Source organism: Bolinopsis microptera, chromosome 1 (genome assembly GCF_026151205.1).
Source record: "Bolinopsis microptera isolate Bmic1 chromosome 1, MBARI_Bmic_1.0, whole genome shotgun sequence".
Taxonomy (NCBI): Eukaryota; Metazoa; Ctenophora; class Tentaculata; order Lobata; family Bolinopsidae; genus Bolinopsis; species Bolinopsis microptera.
In genome coordinates, this window is record NC_087072.1 from 19165321 (window position 1) to 19185601 (window position 20281).

General features: G+C 40.9%; 1 protein-coding gene and 1 non-coding gene across 5 annotated transcripts; both read right to left on the reverse strand.

Moving 5' to 3' along the window:
* Positions 1–197: 197 nt before the first annotated feature.
* LOC134826008 (partitioning defective 3 homolog) lies at positions 198–20149 on the reverse strand. 4 transcript variants are annotated; one of them, XM_063838252.1, is made up of 15 exons: positions 20004–20149; positions 10552–10650; positions 8966–9298; positions 7305–7663; positions 6653–6730; positions 6054–6179; positions 5039–5136; positions 4773–4844; positions 3955–4097; positions 3440–3793; positions 3067–3254; positions 2708–2846; positions 2363–2549; positions 2105–2261; positions 198–1931 (listed from the first exon to the last, which is right to left on the reverse strand). In XM_063838252.1, exons 1-15 carry the CDS (start codon positions 20121–20123, stop codon positions 881–883), a joined length of 3504 nt encoding a protein of 1167 aa, XP_063694322.1. In that variant the 5' UTR covers positions 20124–20149; the 3' UTR covers positions 198–880. The 4 variants fall into 4 exon arrangements, with proteins under 4 accessions (XP_063694322.1, XP_063694321.1, XP_063694320.1 ...); XM_063838251.1 differs by having other exon boundaries at positions 4773–4847; XM_063838250.1 differs by lacking the exon at positions 20004–20149 and adding an exon at positions 11278–12622.
* Positions 4291–4396, reverse strand: LOC134826171 (U6 spliceosomal RNA). The gene has a single exon (XR_010161667.1). It is a non-coding gene; the product is annotated as a U6 spliceosomal RNA (small nuclear RNA).
* Positions 20150–20281: the final 132 nt, after the last annotated feature.

Consider the following 20281-nt stretch of genomic DNA (forward strand, 5'->3'; position numbering starts at 1 on the left):
ACGTACTCCGGGACCCGGTCCGGACAGGAAGGTGTCCGGTACGGTCGGAGTTTGCTCACTCCGTATGTTCGGAGAGCTCTTAAATTTTGATCGTAGTTTGTCGTTGGAGTTTTGTCTGTAGTGCCCTGGTTTGGGCAAGTTGTCATAGTCGTGGGTCTCAGTCGAACAGTCTGAAATGAAGACAAAGTTAAACGGGCTTGTCATAGAAAATATGGTTTATTTAGCAAAATATAATCATTCAATTTACTATTGTCAAACTCATTACAAAAACTACATCAACATAAAACTTCTCCCGAATATTATTATGCTACTTTCGTTTATAAACTTTGGTCCAGAAAATTGGTCGGTCCATTTCGCATGCTTATTTGATAACACAGTTGTTACAAAATAAAAATTAGCTGTTACCCGTCCATTTGGAGTAAAATACAACCAACCATTTTATCGAGATTTGAAAGAGATATTATCTGTGCCGCAGAAGTAAACTCACATCTGGTATTACTAGATTTAATAAGCAGATCTAATCCTGACATCTTGTCACAAGACAATGTGACAAAAGAGTGGCCTCGATAGTGGACACGTATTTGTGTATAAACACGTGATATTTCATTGAGAGGAAACTTCTGAAACCTCATCAACAAAACTGATGGCATTCTTATATAATATTGTTTAAAATTCTAAGCTATAAGCTAAACAGTAAACACGTCCATCTGAATTCTGATTTAAAAGCCGAAGACTCTTTTACAGCCGCACGACATTGACGGCAATAATTTAAACTTCAAAAAATTTAATTTTGCAACAGGAAAACAGAAATATTCTCAATTTTATAAATTTACGGATAAAAACTTCAAAGTTTCTGAGAGTTCTGAATAAAAAGATAGATCTACACATCTGACAGCTGCTCAGGAGTATGCCTACCTTGCAGATGAGAAATGGGGTGTGGTATCATCGGTTGATATTGAGGAGGTCGAGGATCGGGACGTTTGTTGAGAGACGTATTCGAACCAGCGAAACGAGGGTCAGGATAGAAACCAGGGTCTTGCTGCTGATCTAAGTAGAAGGGTGGAGGAGGGTTGTGATGAGGGCTGCCCCTACCGTACCGATAGTGAACAGTTTCCATATATCGTCTATCCCTCGCTTCTCGAGGATCACGAGAGTTGTCCCGCGGGTCGCGTGAGGAGTCACGCGGCAGATGATCACGTGAGTGCTCGCGGGTGGGGTGATCACGCGCGTGTTCTCGCACAGGATGATCTCTGACCGGGTGATCCCTGGATGGGTCTCTGACAGGGTAGTCTCGAGAGGGATAATTGTTATGACCGGGAGGTCTGTCTCCTCTTTTTCTTTCTCCTCCGCTGTTGGAAGATCTGTTAGAGTGCCTATCTGGTCCCCGAGACATGTTGAGGTCCCGTTCTCTAGGAGTAGTGGGTAACCTATGTTCGATGAAGCCACCATTTCGGTCAGCCGTCTCCTTGTCCCTGAAGAAGTCGCTACTCTTGCTACGTTTGTGATCCACACTATTGTCCATAACATTCCCTCTGCTACCTGGCGCTCGAGGTTGCTCCCTCTCAACTCCACGTACGTTCGCGCGAGACGGAGTGGAGAAGTCACGATCAATTCTAGCTCCAGAGGGTTTGTTACAAGGATGACCTTCCGGAGCCATAGGAGAACTGTTGAAGGAAGGATCCCAATCAGGAGCAGCCAAACTTTGACCCTTACTCCGGGGTACATCCCCTAGTATGGCCGGTTCCAGAAGGGGCACTTTAGGTTCGTCCTTTTTCTTGTTTCCCTTTTTGGAGAAAAAGTTCAGGAAGTTTTTAGATTTAGGTTTATCTTCAGAAGCTGGGCTGGTGTTGGCAGAGTCATCTACTGTTGGTGTAGGAGCTTTTCCATTCTGTAGAGCGATAATAAGACTGTCGTTTATCTTTGGCGGTCCCCTGAGATAGCACAAGATAAGATTACAAACTTCATTAGTTGGTCAGTAAACATCTAGAGCTGATCTTTTAGCTTGATGAACTCAATAAAGGCAAAGCGAGTATACTCCATCATGAAATTGGAACGAGGAATTGTGATGGTTGGAAATGATAAACTCTCTTAAATTAAAAGTTACCTCTGTGTTTCGTCATGGAGGGTGTCGTAAACTGGATCCGTGTCCTTCCCGGAGAAGACACTCTCCTGAGACACACCCTTCTTTAAAATAGGAGCGAATTCCTCTTTGTTTGGTCGTGCAAGTGAGTCATGCGATGATGCTCTCCGTAACAGTGTGTCTGAATGGTTTTAAGTTTAAGAGACCAGCTGCGAATAGTGCATATCGCAACATGATAATAAATATTTTAAAAGATGCAAGAATTTGACAACAAATATTTACTTGGGGTGATGGGACCGTGGTCTATCTTCTTCATGCTCTTCCTAAAGAGGTGATCCCTGTTGAAAGGATCAGCTTGTTCTCCCAGATGTCCAACAAATACCACATCCTCGTCGGACTCCAGAAAGTCTCCAGCTTGGGGTATGCTCTGTATATCTTCACTGAATGCAACTCCCCTTCCTCCGTCAAACTGTGGGCAAATAAGTCATATAACTATAAGACATTTATACACAAAATCAAAGATGGCGGACGAAAATCAAAGGGTTCTTCCTCCCGTTTCAAATAAAGAAACAAGTAAAATTCGAATATGGCGGTTACCCAAACCGGCGAGAAGAGAAAGTTGCTTACCTCAACTTGCTGTTTATGTTTCTTCTTGCGACCGAGGTTAGGAGAGGAGAGGGAGAGAGCACGGTACTTGTTAGGATCCGATGCTAAAGAGCTGGGGTTCATCATCTCCTGGTTACTGTCCTTGAACGAGGAGTACGGTCTGAAGAGAGGTGTTAGAGTTAGAGTTAGAGTTAGAGTTAGAGTTAGAGTTAGAGTTAGAGTTAGAGTTATTCTGTTGTACTTTTTATTGCATGAATCGAAAACCAGTTATTCTGATATATAATGTGCCATTTCCAGGTTTCGATATATGTTCAATGTTCAATAATTTTGGAGCTCAGAAGAGTCACAAGGCTGCATAAAGATGAGTGATTATTACTCACTTGGCAGTTCTCCGCTCAGCAGACATATTCAAACAATCCTTCCTTGAGACTATAAGTGAGAGACTTGGCAACTTGCCGGACCTTTCCAGAGCCTGTTTGAGACTTTGCACTGCCTCTTTGTTAGTTAAACCCTTGAAAATTTGTCCATCAGCTGCTATCAGCTGATCGTCTACTTTCACTCTACCGTCCTGTAAAAATGGCGACGTTACTTTTTTAGACTTGTAAGGGTTCTATTAACAACCAAGGAGAGGGTGAAACTGCATGATGAGAAAGCTCAGTGCTGTAATTGGAGGTGTGAATTCTACCCAATTCTACACTCTAAAAATAATCAGGTAAGATTAAGTTGCAACGAAGACTTGTAAATACGACTAACCAAGTCAGCAGCTCCACCTTTCAGGATAGACTTGATGAATATCCCATAATCACGCCTAGGTTTAATACTCGTACTCTTTCCCTTGACGCTGATTCCCAGTCCAACAGGTCTTCCATCTGGAGCAACTAGTGGTATATCCAGGGAAAGCCTAGTTCGAGAAGAAGTGGGTTGGAGAGGTTTTGGAGGTGGTGGTTGGGGAGGTGGGATGGGTTCTCGGGGTGGAGATGTTTGTACGTCTGACGCCGGCAAGTCGGTGGTGTGGCGCTGTAGGGTTAGTTGTATATTTCCCTTCAGTTCCCGGATCATGGCGACCACAGCTTGCTGGGGCATTCCGACCACACTTTTACCGTTCACCTGGGAGAGGAAATTAAGTTGTCTAGGTATAATAACATGTGACCACTGCAACTCTTCCTTAAGGTAGCAATTGCGAAGGTACCGAATAACGTTACTAACTAATTTATAAATCAATAGGGCGTGTCTAAGTCAAGAAGTTAGTGTGAAAAAAGGATACCAACCTTGAGCAGGACATCGTTAGATTTCATCCTGCCGTCAACCGCAGCTGCCCCATGTCTGTGTACTGTCTTGACAAACAGTGGACTGAATCCCGGACAAGTGGTGTATTCACGGGTTGCTATAGTAAATCCCAATCCTTTCTGACCTGCAATGTTTTCGGAGTTAAACTCACATGAAAATCTTGTATTAGCCATTTTATTGTGCTCAAGCTCGGGATCGAACTTGCTACCTCCGGGATGAAGTGGTCTGGTTTTAATCGCAATAATTATCGAAATTAGCTGGAATTTCATAGCAAAATGAACACTTGTAGAATTTGATAAAGTACAAGGGGCTTAGGCAAAAATTTGGAACGCTTCACGAATTTGCGTGTCATCCTTGCGCAGGGGCCATGCTAATCTTCTCTGTATCGTTCCAATTTTAGTATATGCACTACCGAAGTAGTACAAAGATGGGGGAATTGAATGGATTATATATTCGTGGAAACTATCTTAGCGAGCCATAGGGTCGGGTCTTACACACAGCAATATAAGTGGATGATAAATGACGTATATCTGGTTAATTATTTACATATCTGAAATAACCCACCCTATCTAATACGTTACGCATATACATAATAAATATATTGCTTGTCATGTCATCAGATCAAGAAAATGTCCAACGCAGCGCAGCTTCAACGTAAAAACGTCACCGCGCGCTACGTAAAATGAACCAATTGTGAACATTTCTGGATAAACAAGATGGTCAGTGAATCAGTCATCATTGGTAAATGAACACTGTAATTTGAAGTTCAGACTGCGTTTAAAAATGTAATCCTATTTACCTTTGAACAGGGTTATTTCGAATGAGTCCCTGGTGGTCTGCGACGAGTCCTCAAGATTGTCCGGACAGGATTCTACTGGGGAAAGTAAAACATAATTCGCTTGTAATTGGACAACTCTTGAAAAGTGAACCCAAAAAAGAAAAATAAATTTGATAATTTATGAACCTTCTTTTGTAGTCAATCAAAAGTTGCTTTTATTGTGGATCTTTTCCCGGACTAAAGAATGTTTTTGGGATAAATATAAAAAGCTATCAATTGAAACGTACCTGCAGCGGCTGCAGGCGAGACGGAGCCTGGGGGCTGTCTCTGAATAGCCAATCTAACTTGAGCTGTTGTCGTCATTTCGTTGTACACGTCCAAAACACTAATTGGGATAAGGAGATATCAACAAAATTCGGGGATTTTTCGAGCTTTTGTAAAGTGAAAGATCACATATGGAACTCTTATCATAAATTCTGTGACTCAGAGGCCACCTTAGCATTAAGTCAGTGTTAACATTGCCCTCGTGCCCAATACCAAAATTTCAGCTGATATGTTGTTATGTCATCAGACACTCTCACACTTCTGACGGAATCTAGAGATCATCACATTTCTACAAAACATACAGTCACGTGTTACAGCACTGCAATACCGGAACTGCTACTCATACTCAAATTTAGAGAGTCTGCAACTCTGCAGTGTTTACTAGATATGTTGGCAAGAAAACAGATATGAGCTACATTTAAACAGAAGTTGCAACGAAACTGTTCAGTGTAATGACAATTTGCCTGACGGAAAATTCAGGGCAAGTATCAGCTAATTCTGCATCAGAGCAACAGCGCATACTAAATATTGAATTAGGACCGAGATAAAATTTACAATTTAAAGAACACTTAAATTGAATGAGTGAAAACCCCTATTATATATGAATAGCTAGCGAGACATTTCATTAAGGAATGACCAAAGGACATGCCTCAAAAAGTAATTGAGGGTCCGGGAGGGCTAGTTATGCGGAAAAGACCTGTCAAATGCTTGACAGGAGTTACTTTATATAAATATCTAGCGACATATATGGGCATATATATGGGCATATATAATGCAATATAACTGCATTTCCATTTATTTTCTCGGCAAAGAAAATATTTCTGTATATTCGGAGCTTCGGAGGAGGACACTTGTGACACGTGACAGTGGAACGTATCAAACATATGAGGGGTTGTCACGTGTCAAAACAAAGGTTTCAGCTCCAAGCTAACTCCATCAAAGAGAACAACAAACTAAGAAGAAGGTTATTTTATTCACCTGACCATCGGCATAACGGACAAGTCAACCCCGTTAACTTCAAGAATCTTATCTCCCAGCTTGAGTCTCCCATCCTTCTCCGCTGCACTTCCCTCTTCTATTGACATTATGTAGAGACCAGGCGACCTGGGGGTAAGAGTATTCTGATGGCACCTTCTTTTCTTTTAGATTATAATTGTTTTTCACTATTGTAACCGGACTCTAGGATCAGAAACAGTGAGAGTATCGTTCAGAAAGCGACGGTAAAAAGCCAGCTCATAGGCTCGACAGCTCACCCGTTTAGTCGGTTAATGGCAGCATAAAAATGTAATGGTCATCGCCGATCAACTAATGTTATCGGAGTTACCAGGTTGACGGTGATAGTTATAAGTCTACGAGCATTACAAAATAATCTTTAAAATCTCATAACGCACAATAAATCTGAATACTGATGGGGAGGTGAACTTTATCCTTTCTGACGTAATAGTGATTAACCAATCAGCTTGTAGTAATCAAACCTCAGAATCACTGTCAACTGTCAAAATAAATATGGTTCACCTTCCCACCAGTATCCAGATCTAAGGAATAATGGTTATTTTTTAAATTCATCAGTTTCTGACCTGCCATCAATATGCCGGACATTGCATCCTAACGGTAGGTTATCCTTTTTAATCTCCACCTTGAGCGTGTCTCCTGCCCTGAGCATGATTAGTGATGTTAATTTAACAATTACTGACCAATATAATGCTCTTAAATCACGGAACAAATACCGAACAGGTCGGTGATATTTCATTATGTTTACAGGCCACGCCGTCCAGGCATCCCACTACAATACCGATTGTGGTGGACCAGGGTTAGCGACCAAATCAATTTATATCGTTACAGAGTTACGATATTGTGTAAGGAGACGAGTCCGCGCGTGTGTGTGTGTTTGAAGAGGAAATATTAATTTTGTAGCAGGGTTAAAAGTGTACAGTACATTGTTAGTCAATCAGGATGAAGTCAACCTTCTCTAGTGTAAGTGAGATGTATATTGTGTAGTGCATCTTGTAGTTGGGTGAATAGTTGTGGCGGTGCTGAAATTAAAAGTGAAAGTAAGGTTTACTAAAAACCACATTCATTTAAAACTATCAATGCAATGAATAAATGCAATGAATCAATGCAATATGCGGAATATGCACAGCAAGTTAATATTCAAGACATATATACAATATGTACTATGTAAGGCAACATTCACCGAGGAGAATATGCAACTATTTAATTAAAACTAACCCAGTGGACGATGTAGTCTCCCCCAGAGTACTAGGAACTCCAATACCCCGCTCTGGTCCTTCATCCTCCACCTTTACATTACTATCAATACCACGCTCTCCCCGAGGAGTATCTATACCCCTTTCCTGGGGCACACTATCAATCCCTCTCTCCGCACCTCCTATCTCCCTCTCTGATACCGGCTTTCTGTTTCTAGAAGCTTCTATTCCACGCTCAGGGATAGAGCCGTCTATCTTCCTCTCCACAGCCCGATCAGATGACTGCTGACTGCTACGAGGGGACTGATGACTGCCCTGAGGTGAGCGGTGACTGCTGCTCGGTTGTACTGGACGACTGCTGTCTTGCTCTCGACCTGGAGTCTGAAATGGCAAGTCAGTTATTTAACTTTTTATAAGACTATTTCATATTATTTCAAAGAGTTTATAATAATATGATAGTTCGTGGTACAAAGCACTAAGAAAACAACACTCTGATTAGGTAGTTTGGTGGTGTGAGCTGTCCCCTAAAACATGACACCAGTCGACTTATGCTAAAACTTTAGATTTTTAATTGAATCTCAAAAACCTGCAAAAATACCACAAAAATATTAAATAGACTGTTTGTAAGAATTGTGTTCATCAGCACCAGAAAGGGCAGCTTAGATTTCACTCTTCAGATCTTTAGCTAATTACTCTCAACTGTTGTTAAATCTTTCACACATATACGCTAACATCATCATTATTAATACAAACTCTTACGTTTCACATAATAACATTAGTCCAACCTTTCATTTAAATGATAAATGCTAGTTCATCATTAATATAATAACATCATTAATATAATAACATCATTAATATAATAACATCATTAATATAATAACATCATTAATATAATAACATTATAAAATTAGGAACACCTAGATACGAACCAGCGCTGCAGCTTATATAATTTGAACTATATAATAATCTCCTGGAGTAACTAACTACCATGATCCAGATTTATCAAGCCAATCACACAATACACGAAAAGAGACTGTACACTACTGTGCAACTAATCTTACCTTTTAAGGCACACACTGCTTCCTTATATGGTCATGCTGTGAGGAGCTCTCACTTTCTACCTAAAGACAAGTTATTGGTGCCTGTAAACGGAAACCTTATCTCCATGTGCCGGCTCTTACAATGCTACAAAATAACTGCTTTGTGCTACCCTGATTTTAACAAAACGGCATAAAAATTCACGATGCAAACGATCCTTTGATGGCAGGAAACAAGCACATTACTCAATTATCATCAAAAGGCGATCCCATTATACCTGTATACGGTAAGGTATTCATAGCAAGTTTCTAGTTATTATTACTTTTCCCCTCTTTATTTGTGATCAATATCTCGTGGTGCGTCGAAAATGGCTAATTTGATAATATAACAACAGTTACTGGAGTAATTTATCAATAAATGATACCAGTTAATCGGTAGCTAATCACAATAACGAATATCAGCCAAGTACAAGTTTCTATATAACCACATACAGTACACTACATAATCATATGATAATATACCAGCCTCTCCACCATTAATATAAATCATCCCAGTATATCACCACAACAACAATTACTTAAACAGAAACGAAACAAAACATAAAACAACCAGTATAACTATAACACATTAACAGTTAACGCTAACCGGGGAGGAGCGAGAGGGAGGTCCAGGAGAACTGGGATCACCATCCTGGACCCATCTGTCAATCCAGGCCATCCTCTCCTTGTCGTTGGAAATGGAGAAGTAGCTGCTGTCGTTGATGTTGTTGTTGTTGTTCCGTATATCTGGAGGTAGGGCGGTGGTGTCTCCACTCATGTATCCATCCAAAATACCGTTAATATTCTGAGGTTTGGTGCGCTCTGCACTCTTGTCACTCCCAGCTGCGGAGCTCTCACCCGCTACTTGGTTGAAGATGTTGCGTATCTCGGGGGGTGGGGCGGCGGTGTAGGGAGTCTCTTCCTCAAACTCTGCTACTAACTGAGGGAGAGGGCTGGTGAGAGTGTGGCTCTGAAGCTGCATACTAAGCATATTTTCTACACATCGATACATGGTAATATGTTAATCCAACATACCTTGCCTTGAGATAACTTTAAAGTTAACAGTTTTGGAAGTTCGCGTTGTGGACACAAGTTTTACCAAATAGTTAACAGTTAATTATAGGACGCTTGGAGGAAGAGATTTGGAAACTGAGAAATTTGGACAGAACATTTAAATCCCTGGAGAATACTCTAGAACTGTTGACAGCAAAGTATATATAGGACAAACTTAAGCTAATAATGAAGTTGTCAGTAACGGTAAATTTGCCAAGATTATTAACTAACCTTGTGGGAACAAATTTCTAGGGAGCATGTCAGAACAATTTGCGGTGTACAAAGTTGCAGAAAGGAAATCATGGCACGAGAGAAAAACGATAACAAATAGTGACAGTGTGATTAAAAGTCAGTGGAGTGACGAGCCATTTTGAGAAAATTATTTGAACTTTGAGTAGGAGACAAATTAACTGTTGGAGTTAAAACACCGCTACTCGTGAGATTTGACGTAGTTATTACATTAATGACGCGGACATACGGTGTGTATCTGAGTTACTTTTGCTTCCTTCTTTATAAAATTTGGCAGATACAGTGATACGATTATATCATATTTTCAACAGTCGAGGACCAGAAATGAAAGTGTTTTTGTCTGATTCAATAATGATGGTTTATTCAAGAGATAGGTTATATATAAAGCTCATGGTTACACTGCACTATGTTTATTCGGCGCCGTTGATATGGCCAAGCGTAAAAAAACTCGCCACCTACACACCTATTAGGCGCTCAACATTAAATTTGGGTGATGACTGATGAGCTAAATCATTATTTAAACATTCGTTCCATTATTCTTAACATTCGCTTTAAACACAGATACAGCTCGAAACACAACCTCCGATATTTCACGTACAAGGGATCACTAGCTACTAAGATCACTACAGATTAAACTACTACATATTTTAATTATTACAATTCAACGTACATATTCATCAAATCTCCTAAGTCAATTTAATAAGACTATAGTACAGGAAAGAGAATTGAGGACAATTCACTATTATACTGAGGAAGTAAAATTGTAACCGCATAATAGTACAACATAATATGTAAAATAGTGGGGCATGACACGAGAAAGCAACTAAATCCTTAAAAATAACAGAAAGTAAACAATATCGAATAGAGTAATTCAAATAGTAAATAACTTACAACATCCTTATCAGCCACAACGTCCGACAGAGCGTCATCCAGGTCCAGTATCCCTGCCTCCGAGTGTATATTGTGTACACATATCTTCTCATTAGGGTCCTGTAAAACGGAACATGTTAGACAAGGATTAGAATAATTAGAGGAGCCCCGAGGTTCTTATTGTTGGTGAATATTTACATTCCCTCTGATTGATCAGATTCAATTAAAAAGCAGTATATTACAGTGTTGATCAGATTGAATTAAAAAGCAGTATCGTACGTGACACGTACGATACTGCTTGCCAGTATCAGCTTTCACACGAGAGTATAACTAGGTCTTTATCCACTGTACTGAACAAATCGTTTAAATACAGTTGGCAAGGCCAGTGCAGGATGGAGAGGCCTAGTGTTTGATAAAGTGCCAGTAATTGTGCCGTGTAAGAAACACTATGGTTATGAAGTGATACAGGTGCATGTAAAAGAACATTACAGTTACACTAGTCACTAAGTGCGGTGTAATTTAGCAATTAGAGGTAACCTGTTATGAAACACACGTAAGGTTACTTCGAAGGGGGCAAGTTCCAACAAGTTCCTGAAACCTCACACTCACATTATCAAATTCAATAACGATTCCACACTTAGATCAGATAACTCTGATCAGTAAATTACACACGAGTTAGTAACCCAGATACACCACCAAACTGAGGTTTAGCGGGAAAGAGTGACAGGAACGTGAATTATAAATCACCTTGGAGGAGAGGGTGCTGTCGCCACAAGAAGGCAGCTCCGAAAAATTGACCATGGAGTAGGAATTACTGGCATCAGGACCCATCTCACTTCTGAGCCCCCGGAGTCTCGGCACAGGACTGGTGATGGCAGCCTGGCAACTAGTCCTTCTCAAGAATAAGGCTGGTGAGAGACAGAGAGATTGTTGGGAGCCTAAAAGTGGGGAGCCTAAAAGGGTTTGTTGTGAACCACCTAACGGGGACTTTACCAGGGACTTGTCCTTCAGGGCGTATGTTTTCACGGGCATGTTTTTGTTGAGGTTCCTTGTGAGGGTACCGCTGGTGTTTGGATCCGAAGTAGGTGCTGCAGGGGATGACTCTGGTATGGCCAGGTTCTGTAGTGAGACCCAGTTACTGGGTCGAGGTGGTTTAGAAGGAGGTGGTTCTGAGTGGTTGTGAGGAGGTAGAGGGATCCTCTCTGGTATTTGTGGTGTTCTGAGATTTATGATATTCTGATATATAGGGGGTGGAGGAAGTGGGGGAGGAGGACTTTCTGGTTCTGAAGGAGGAGGAGGAGGAGGAAGCGGAGGAGGAGGACTCTCTGGATCTGAAGTGGAGAGGAGGGAAGTGTGTATCTGATCTAAAGTAAGGGGAGATGATGGGATATGGAGAGTCCTGTCACTGGTGAAGGAGGTTGGAGTAGGGAGACAAGACCTAGGTACAACCGTAGAGGTTGGAGAAGAGACGGAAGATCTCTGTTAGCTGGAAACACTGTTACCAGGTCAACGTCTGGTGAGTCTTCTCCTCTCTGTGGGTCCTCCTGGTGTTCTGATTTGTTGCCAGGGAGTATCTGTGGTTCTGATTCTTCTGGCAGAGAGATGAGATCTTCTTCTCTGCTAAGCGGTAGTATTAGTTCTGACCTTCTTGATGGAGCTGGTGAAAAGGCACACAGTTTTATGAACGTTCTGTATAGTTCATCTTGAGATTCGACGTTACTGCAATACGTCACAAAGTCCAGGTCTTCTTCTTCTTCAATTATCAAATCATCCATTTTCTAACATCACCAACACAAAGCAGCTTCTCGTCAGCAGCTGGCAATCGTTCTTCTTACTTCAATCTTCCCTTAAGCTTCATGAACTCTTCTGGAATCAATCCAATCTGTTCAATTGTAAACAAGAGCCACAACAACTGCTAAAACACAACTTTACAGAGTGTTATATTATCACAACGCAACACAAAAACTCGAACAGTTCATTAAACAGCACACAGAAACTACACGGAGTTAATGGACTGAGGAGCACACGCGACAATACAAAGGCAATGGTAGTGTGTTGTCAGTTTCTACAACTCTCCAGCCCGGGCTCCTCTAGGAATGTGAGGTATCATCTTACTCTAATGAGGGGGAGGCTAATGTGATTATCAGTGCAACATGTGGGGATGGAGAGAGGGAGAGAGAGAGGCGGGGGCTTATTATTATTATTGTGGAACTGACATCATCAGTGATGGGTAGTGTTCACGTGATCTCATGTCACAAGTCATCAGGGGTGAAGTGACGTGTCTGTGAAATAAAGGCTGGGAAATGGGGCAGTTGTCGTGCAATTGGTGGAGGAATCTAGGTGAAATTCAATCAGGTAATTACTAATTAGGTCAGGGACTAAACCGTTATTTTAAACGTCAGACAGACACAAAGGTCTGTCGTAAGTTCGCACGGTAATACACAAAAGCACAAAGAGGGGGCCGGGGGGAGTTACACTGTACAAGGTGTTCCACTTCAAGTTCAAAGGGCGGGAGTAAGAATAACACCAGACTCCTGGAGCCTGACCTTGAGTTTGTAAGAAGACAGACAGACATGGCCCATTTAGACAAAACCGTTGGCTAAGTGGGGCAGAAACGTATTTAAACAACATGGAGTACAAGTTGATAACTAATAACGTAGCAAATAAAATAATATAAAATAGTGTAACATTGACTTTATTACTAACGTATCATGTAACACTAGTTGTCACAGATCCAAACAAATGAAAGCTAAAAGCCACACAGAATTTAACAAAGGCTGTAAATCCATAGGTCATTCTGACCTATGGAAGTGAGATATGGAACACGACTCAAGTGCAGACAAGAAGATTAGAGTCTTTCCATCAGTACTGCTTACGCAGAATCCTGAGAGTGAGGTGGTTCCATCGAGTAAGAAATGAAGATGTTTTAAGAAGGGCTTCAATAACTGCTCTTACTGACATAATAGCAACAAAACGGCTACGTTGGTTTGGACATGTCAGTAGAATGCCTGAAGATCGGTTACCTAACTATCTACTTGAATGGAAACCCAAGCATGGGAAACGATCAAGAGGCAGGCCTAGGAAGAGCTTAAATGATGTATTTATTGAAGATGCTGAGCAGAGATTGGATCGTAATGGACTCACGATTGATTGTATGAGAAGATTGGCTGCAGATCGAAAAGGATGGAGAAATATTACCCGCCGAAGTTGTATAATACAAAGTAATGACGCAGATGACGCAGACTAATCCTTTTGGATGGAGATCTCGCCATGTAACATGTATGTATGTAAATCCATGATCAAGGGTCCTCAGATAAAATAAAAACATCAGCCAATATCGGCCATTACAGTGTGAGGCAATACAAACAGTGTACCACACAATATAGAACAACCTACACATGAGAAATAGGCCCGGCAGGCTCACTACTGAATATGTAATTGAGGAGAAGCAGGCTTTTAACGCAACTCCGTATATCATAAGCACACAGTGTCCGTCTCAAGATCTGAGACAATCTGATGACCATTGACCGGCTCTCTGGGAATGACCAACGTGCATATTGGAACGCTGGTGACCTAACTATATACGCAGATGTATTATATGTTTAGTCATTCCAGCAGGAGCAGCCATGAATTGGATGAGTTGCAGTTGCAGATTTAATCAAAGTCTGAGCAGCAATGACTCCGCCCTCATATGTTTAAAAGTTGGGAATAATTTAATCTAATCGGCGGGATTCAGTTACTTGGCAGTCGCAGCCGCAGCAATGCATTGAGCTCAACAGGTAACAATAGTGGAAATTAAGATGGCAAAGTCTTCAGAGTACTTGAAGCAACAAGCCGAGGCAGTGGTGCAGCACAATACGGGAGTAGACGGAAAGAAATATGTCGCACCTGGGCAGGGCCTGTTGAAACAGACACGGCACTTGCAGCTTCAACACTGATAACGAGGATGGAACATGTTCCTAGGGTCCTGTTTTTGCCAAATTTACAGAGACTAGTAGTCTCCTTAAATTAAGGAATCTGAACTTGGCGTTCAGAAAGCTTTGCTTGTTGCAAATAAGTTTAAGTTTGCCAACAACTGAAAGCTAATGCGAGACTTAAATGGAAACCAATTTCCAATAAACCAGACGAGACGAAACCATTTTGTAAATTTAACCTAATAATAGGGATCTCGACTGAAGGTTCTGCATACTTCAGAAATTGGTGGTTATAAATGGTTTACTTTCCAGATATTGACCACCGATTTCGACAAAAACCACAATTTATAATTTACTGTTTTGAAGATAAAGTGCTGTTGTGCGGTCAAGAGACCGACCAGTAAAGCACAGAGAGAGAGAGATTGACCGTGACAAGAGAACAACAAGCAAACAGTGCAGCGAGCTGAGTCTGCACAATGATACTGAGAGCTGTCTGCTCACGCATATATAATGTACAATCACGCAACTATACTTGAAATGTGACACATTACCAGCTGATAAATTATGCAAACAAGTGAATATTATAATATGGTCAAATAAAGTAAAAAGTATTATTATAAATAGGCCCTGACTGGATTTCCTGTTGAACCTGAACCCGATGGGATATCCGGCTACAAAATATCTTAGATTCCAAAAAAAATAGCTCGGATTCTTAAAAATATCTTAAATTACAAAAAAATACCTCAGAATTGAAAAGTAACCTAATTTCATTAAGTACAACAACATTTTTCCGTGAAAATTCATACTTATAATTTGTAAAATCACATACTACGTTACAAGTCACTATAGGGTTCGAGGGGCACGCTTGATAGATTGACAAATGAAAGAAATATTATACAAGCTGTCTTGAGAAAATTGACTTATGTCTACAAACTTATCAGCAATATTATGATAATATCGTATCATGTTATATCCTTTAAAATTCCAAAAAACTGTAGTTATTTAAACCCAAATAGCTGCGTTATTGTGAACAAGGAAACAACTGGATTTCCGGGTGAATCTGGTCGAGATGGAATATCCGGCTCAAAAATACCTCAGATCCAAATTCCAACATTCTGAGATGGCAGATGATTCGTAAAATGCTCTTAATTGTATGCAGTTTTTGGGTGGGGGAAATCTCTGTTCTGCCACAACAAAAATGCATTTCCTCCTCAACAATGCCAAATATGTTATTAGAGATTCGTTGGGTTTGTATTGGATATTTTCAGGTTCATATACAGAAAAAATTCAGCAGGCTACAAACCCCTAGATTGTTCAGTTATAGAAAATATTAATGATACATACCGCAGAGTTGGAAGCAAATGAGTTGATGGAGATACTGATAGGCATACCAACAACTTCACCTCCGTCAGTAACCAGTTCATCACAAGGAGGGGGCATCTTCTTATCTGCTTCTCTATCATCAGAGTGACAGGTTGAAGTACGGGGAGAAGAGGATCTCTTCCTAAACGAAAAGATTTTGGAAACTATGCGATCTTCTGGGGAGTTAGAGACAGCATCCTCTAGTTGAGTGGAGGTATGAGATGAGCTGGACCGGTGATCTGATCTGGTCCTAGCGGGTTTAGAACGGGTTTTGTGTCTGAGTTTAGGAGTGGGAAGAGTAGAGTACGATTTGGACTGGATATGTAGTCTGTTATTCCTCTTGGAGGGTACAGTCGAGTACCCGGAGTGCAATTCTGACTGGGATAATAGTTGACCTGCCCAGATGGTCCTGTCACATTTCCTATCATGTGATCTGTCATGTGATCTGTCATCACTAGAATCTCTGTCTCTGATAGGGCTAAGAGAACTTGTTGTTGTCTCGACTGAAGACTGTCTTAAGCATCTAGGTAATGAAGAAACTACCCTGGGTTGAGACCGGAGGTTGTCTCCATTACATGACGAGCTGTTCTCTTGAATCTCCTGAAGGTTGAGCTGCCAACGGCGCAGTTTGGCGGCTATGTAGCGCTGTTGTCGCAGTTCAAGTACCACATCCAGTGGTTCATCTACCATCTTACTCGCACATCACTCTCTGTGTACAGCTAATTTTATAATCAAACAGGTCAAAATCAACATTAATTTTATATTCTATACTACACGAAAATATGAGATTTAATAGAATTGTGAACGTTGAAAAATTATAGTAAAAATAAGCAAGGAATACAAAACGATTACAAAGTAAAGTTAGGAATGTGGAACAAAGGGCACAGAAACCATGATACAGCCACCAGTGAGAGAAGAAACAAAGTTATGATACGATTATAGCTGGACCAGGCAAACTAATATACGGGCTCCAGATCTGTACTATCCGTATCTTAGCAACGGGTTGATTATCACTGAACCTTGGGAGCCAGTACTGGAACATCAAGATGATGGCATCGCTGTACGGGGTAAATAATAATGCAAATTTTCACATTTTAAAGACAAAATCGAGTGACTGGCAAAAGTAAAAGAAGTGTCCAACGACTGATTACTTTGCTAAACCTTCTTTTTTACACCATTATATTATCAGTGGGTCATAATCCAAGTTGTAAAAATGCATTTCTTGGAAGCTTTTAAATACACGACACGTAATAAGCTAATAAACCCACTACCCGGCATTTAGATTAAATTAAATGAAGGACAAAATTAATTAAATGATTAATTTAAATTCCAACACCACGTAGCGTAAATATGTAAATAGTGTTACAAGAGTAACACATTTATTACGAGTAACCAAAGGTTTAGTGATTAGAAAAGTGTAATGAGAAACCCGACACTAATAATAATACATAGAGTCCACCAAACTATCTCGAAGGGGTATTCGGCCAGCTGGTGACTCTGAACTAGGGATGTACACGGATTTCTACATTTGAGATTAGCAATGCAGAAAGTTGGACTGCTAGACAATGAGCTTGGTAGAACATGGTATTTGTTATTCGAATTTCTAATGTTGTCTCCAGGAAACCATTTTAAACAGTCGCAATTCATTCAATTAAGCTAGAAAAGGTGTTGGCCAAAACCCAAACAACAAATAAATTTAAAATTCCTACAGGCTATAACCAGTGTATAGCAGTAATAATATCATGTAATGATACCATGAAATATGTACCGATAAATAAAGGGATCCCAACGGCCTTAACAAATCTAATCAATATTATATTAGGTGCACGCAAGATACTAAAGATACTGTGGAGTTTAGAGAATATGATACATAATTAAATGTACGTTCTCACTGAGTAGAAATAACGAGATGAATTAAAGCAGCAGCTCACAGCAGCAACTAAAAGCAGCAACTTGAACTAAAACTAACACTGAAAACCATTACCACACAACTTAAAACCTTGACCACAAACCAGACACACAGCTAGAGTAATTTGTACAACAAACAATCTACAATGTGCTCCTCCTCCTTCTCCTCTCAGAGGAGAGATATGTGCACAGATTTACAAGGAGAATCAACAAGCAGGTAATCAGAAACAGAGAACACTTACTACATGATGGAGGTGGAGGAGCGAGGAGGAGAGACAATAGATCTAGCCCCGGGAATTATAGTCGCTCTAGAATGTAGTATCACATTGTTGACATGCCATCATGAGGTATTTGGCATGAATGTACGACGTACGCTGTGTACTGTGTAGTGTGTGTGTAAGTAAGATTGAGAGTAATGTTACACATGGTTTGTTTATGTTGTTAGAGTGATCTCTGCCAGCCAATTCAGATGTACACTACAAGGATTTCATGAGGTATGAAGTACAAAGAACCAGAGCTCACCTCCATTAGAGTGCTAATGGAACTAATTGTAACACTCCACACTTCACAGCTACATCAGAGTTCAACCTATTTTGACTACATGAAAGTGAGAAGGCAGAGGGGTTGATGGATGAATAATTGTCCAGTGCCAATCCCGATTCAATGACTCCTTTTCCCTGGAATCCATTTACCGGTACCCTAGCCACTAGAACCCATATTAAGGAAAACAGGTAATAGTGTCCCAGTGTCTGCATGGTGATAATATTTCTTTAAGTAATACTACTACTACCAGGAAGTTTGTTTTTTTCGCTCAACTAGACTGTAACTTAAAGCATGAACTTTAACAAGTGAGGCTCATTACGATGGTTTCATTAGTTAAATGCAGTGCAATGGTGAGAAGCAGAGGCACATATTAGGTGCGATGGGTGCGGGATCGCACAATTTATCGTTTTCCGCACATGTCCGCATAATTTATTGTTTTCCGCACATTTTGTAATTTTCTGCATATTTCCGCATAATCTAGCATTTTCCGCGTAATTTCGCATAATTTTGAAATTTTCGCGTTAAGATTTTCGAGTGTAAAAACCAAAATATGTTATAGTCGGGCCCTTTTAGGACCGTGTCTCAGGCCCTTTCGGGACCCTGACCCAGGCCCTTTTAGGACCGTGACTCAGGGCCTTTCGGGACCCTGACCCAGGCCCTTTTAGGACCGTGATTCAGGTCCTTTCGGGACCGTGACCCAGGCCCTTTTGGAACTCATACCTAGGCCACGTGACCCAGTTACCACGTGACACAGGCCCTTTCGGGACCCTGACCCAGGCCCTTTCGGGACCGTGACCCAGGCCCTTTTGGAACTCATGCCTAGGCCACGTGACCCAGTTACCACGTGACACAGGCCCTTTCGGGACCCTGACCCAGGCCCTTTCGGGACCGTGACCCAGGCCCTTTCGGGACCGTTACCCAGGCCCTTTTGGGACCGTGACCCAGGCCCTTTCGGGACCGTTACCCAGGCCCTTTCGGGACCGTGATCCAGGCCCTTTCGGACCGTGACCCAGGCCCTTTCGGGACCGTGACCCAGGCCGTTATGAAACCCTCGTCGTTACCATACTTTGATTATAGTTTATCAGTTATCATTCGTAACTTCACCACATCATCTGATTACTCTAAGTCACTGTTCTCAGATAAATGAATCTCAATATAGGTTCAATCATGGTCTTAGTAAAGAACTACACCCTCAGTAACACATAAACAGACCTATTTTTGATAAGAGCGGCGGTTATACGTTTAGAATTTCCAAAGTCCTTGAGAAAATGCAAAAGAAAACTGCACAATTCCCGCACAAATTTCGAAAAAATCGCCGCACATTTGCCGCATAATTGGTAAAAATTTACCGCAACTTACCGCACATTTTACCTTTATAGTCGGGTGCGGTACCGCATAATTTCGATTTTTTTACCGCACCTAATATGTGCCTCTGGTGAGAAGTTGCATATTGAGGGTGGTTATACAGTTCAGGGGCGGAAGTAGTACAAGCAAGCGAGGACAACCAAAAATAGCTTTAGGTTTAGTGTCGATGTGAAGCAATGAGTAATGACTAGGTAGTGCTACTGATGATAAAATTCAAATAAGGTCAAAATACAAATATTACAAAACCATACAGATGGTATGTCGTTATGAGTACCCACTCGAAAACGACTCTCTGATAAAGATGAAAGGAACCTAATTAGCAATTACAAACATGAAATTAAATTGATATCTTCATGATAAATTAATCAAATCAAAACATACCTTTTTAGATATTTTCCTGTATCTGGCGATGGATTTGTCGGTCAATTGAGCAACAGTCATGCTGCCCTCCCCAACAGGTACCAGGATTCTCGTGTTCCCAAAACATACCGTTACTTTCATCAGTGTTCATAAGTCTAAAGGTAATGTGGTTAGGAATGTGCTTTCTGTGAGCGGATATTTTCTGAATATTACAGAAAATAAGACGTGAAAAGTATTTCTGAGTTCACAGGTCTACAGCACAAGTTTAATGAGATTACTTTTGAGGAATTTTTTTATGG

Bases quoted from the DNA above. Each gene is read 5' to 3' on its own strand.
- LOC134826008 (XM_063838249.1), bottom strand. From the start codon at position 11,562: ATGCCCGTGAAAACATACGCCCTGAAGGACAAGTCCCTGGTAAAGTCC. The intron at 9,299-10,551 runs GTAAGTTATTTA...CCTCTCCCTCAG, and splicing joins TTGTGGCTGATAAGGATGTT to TTAGTAGCAGAGTTTGAGGA. The intron at 7,664-8,965 runs GTTAGCGTTAAC...TTGCCATTTCAG, and splicing joins CTCCCTCTCGCTCCTCCCCG to ACTCCAGGTCGAGAGCAAGA.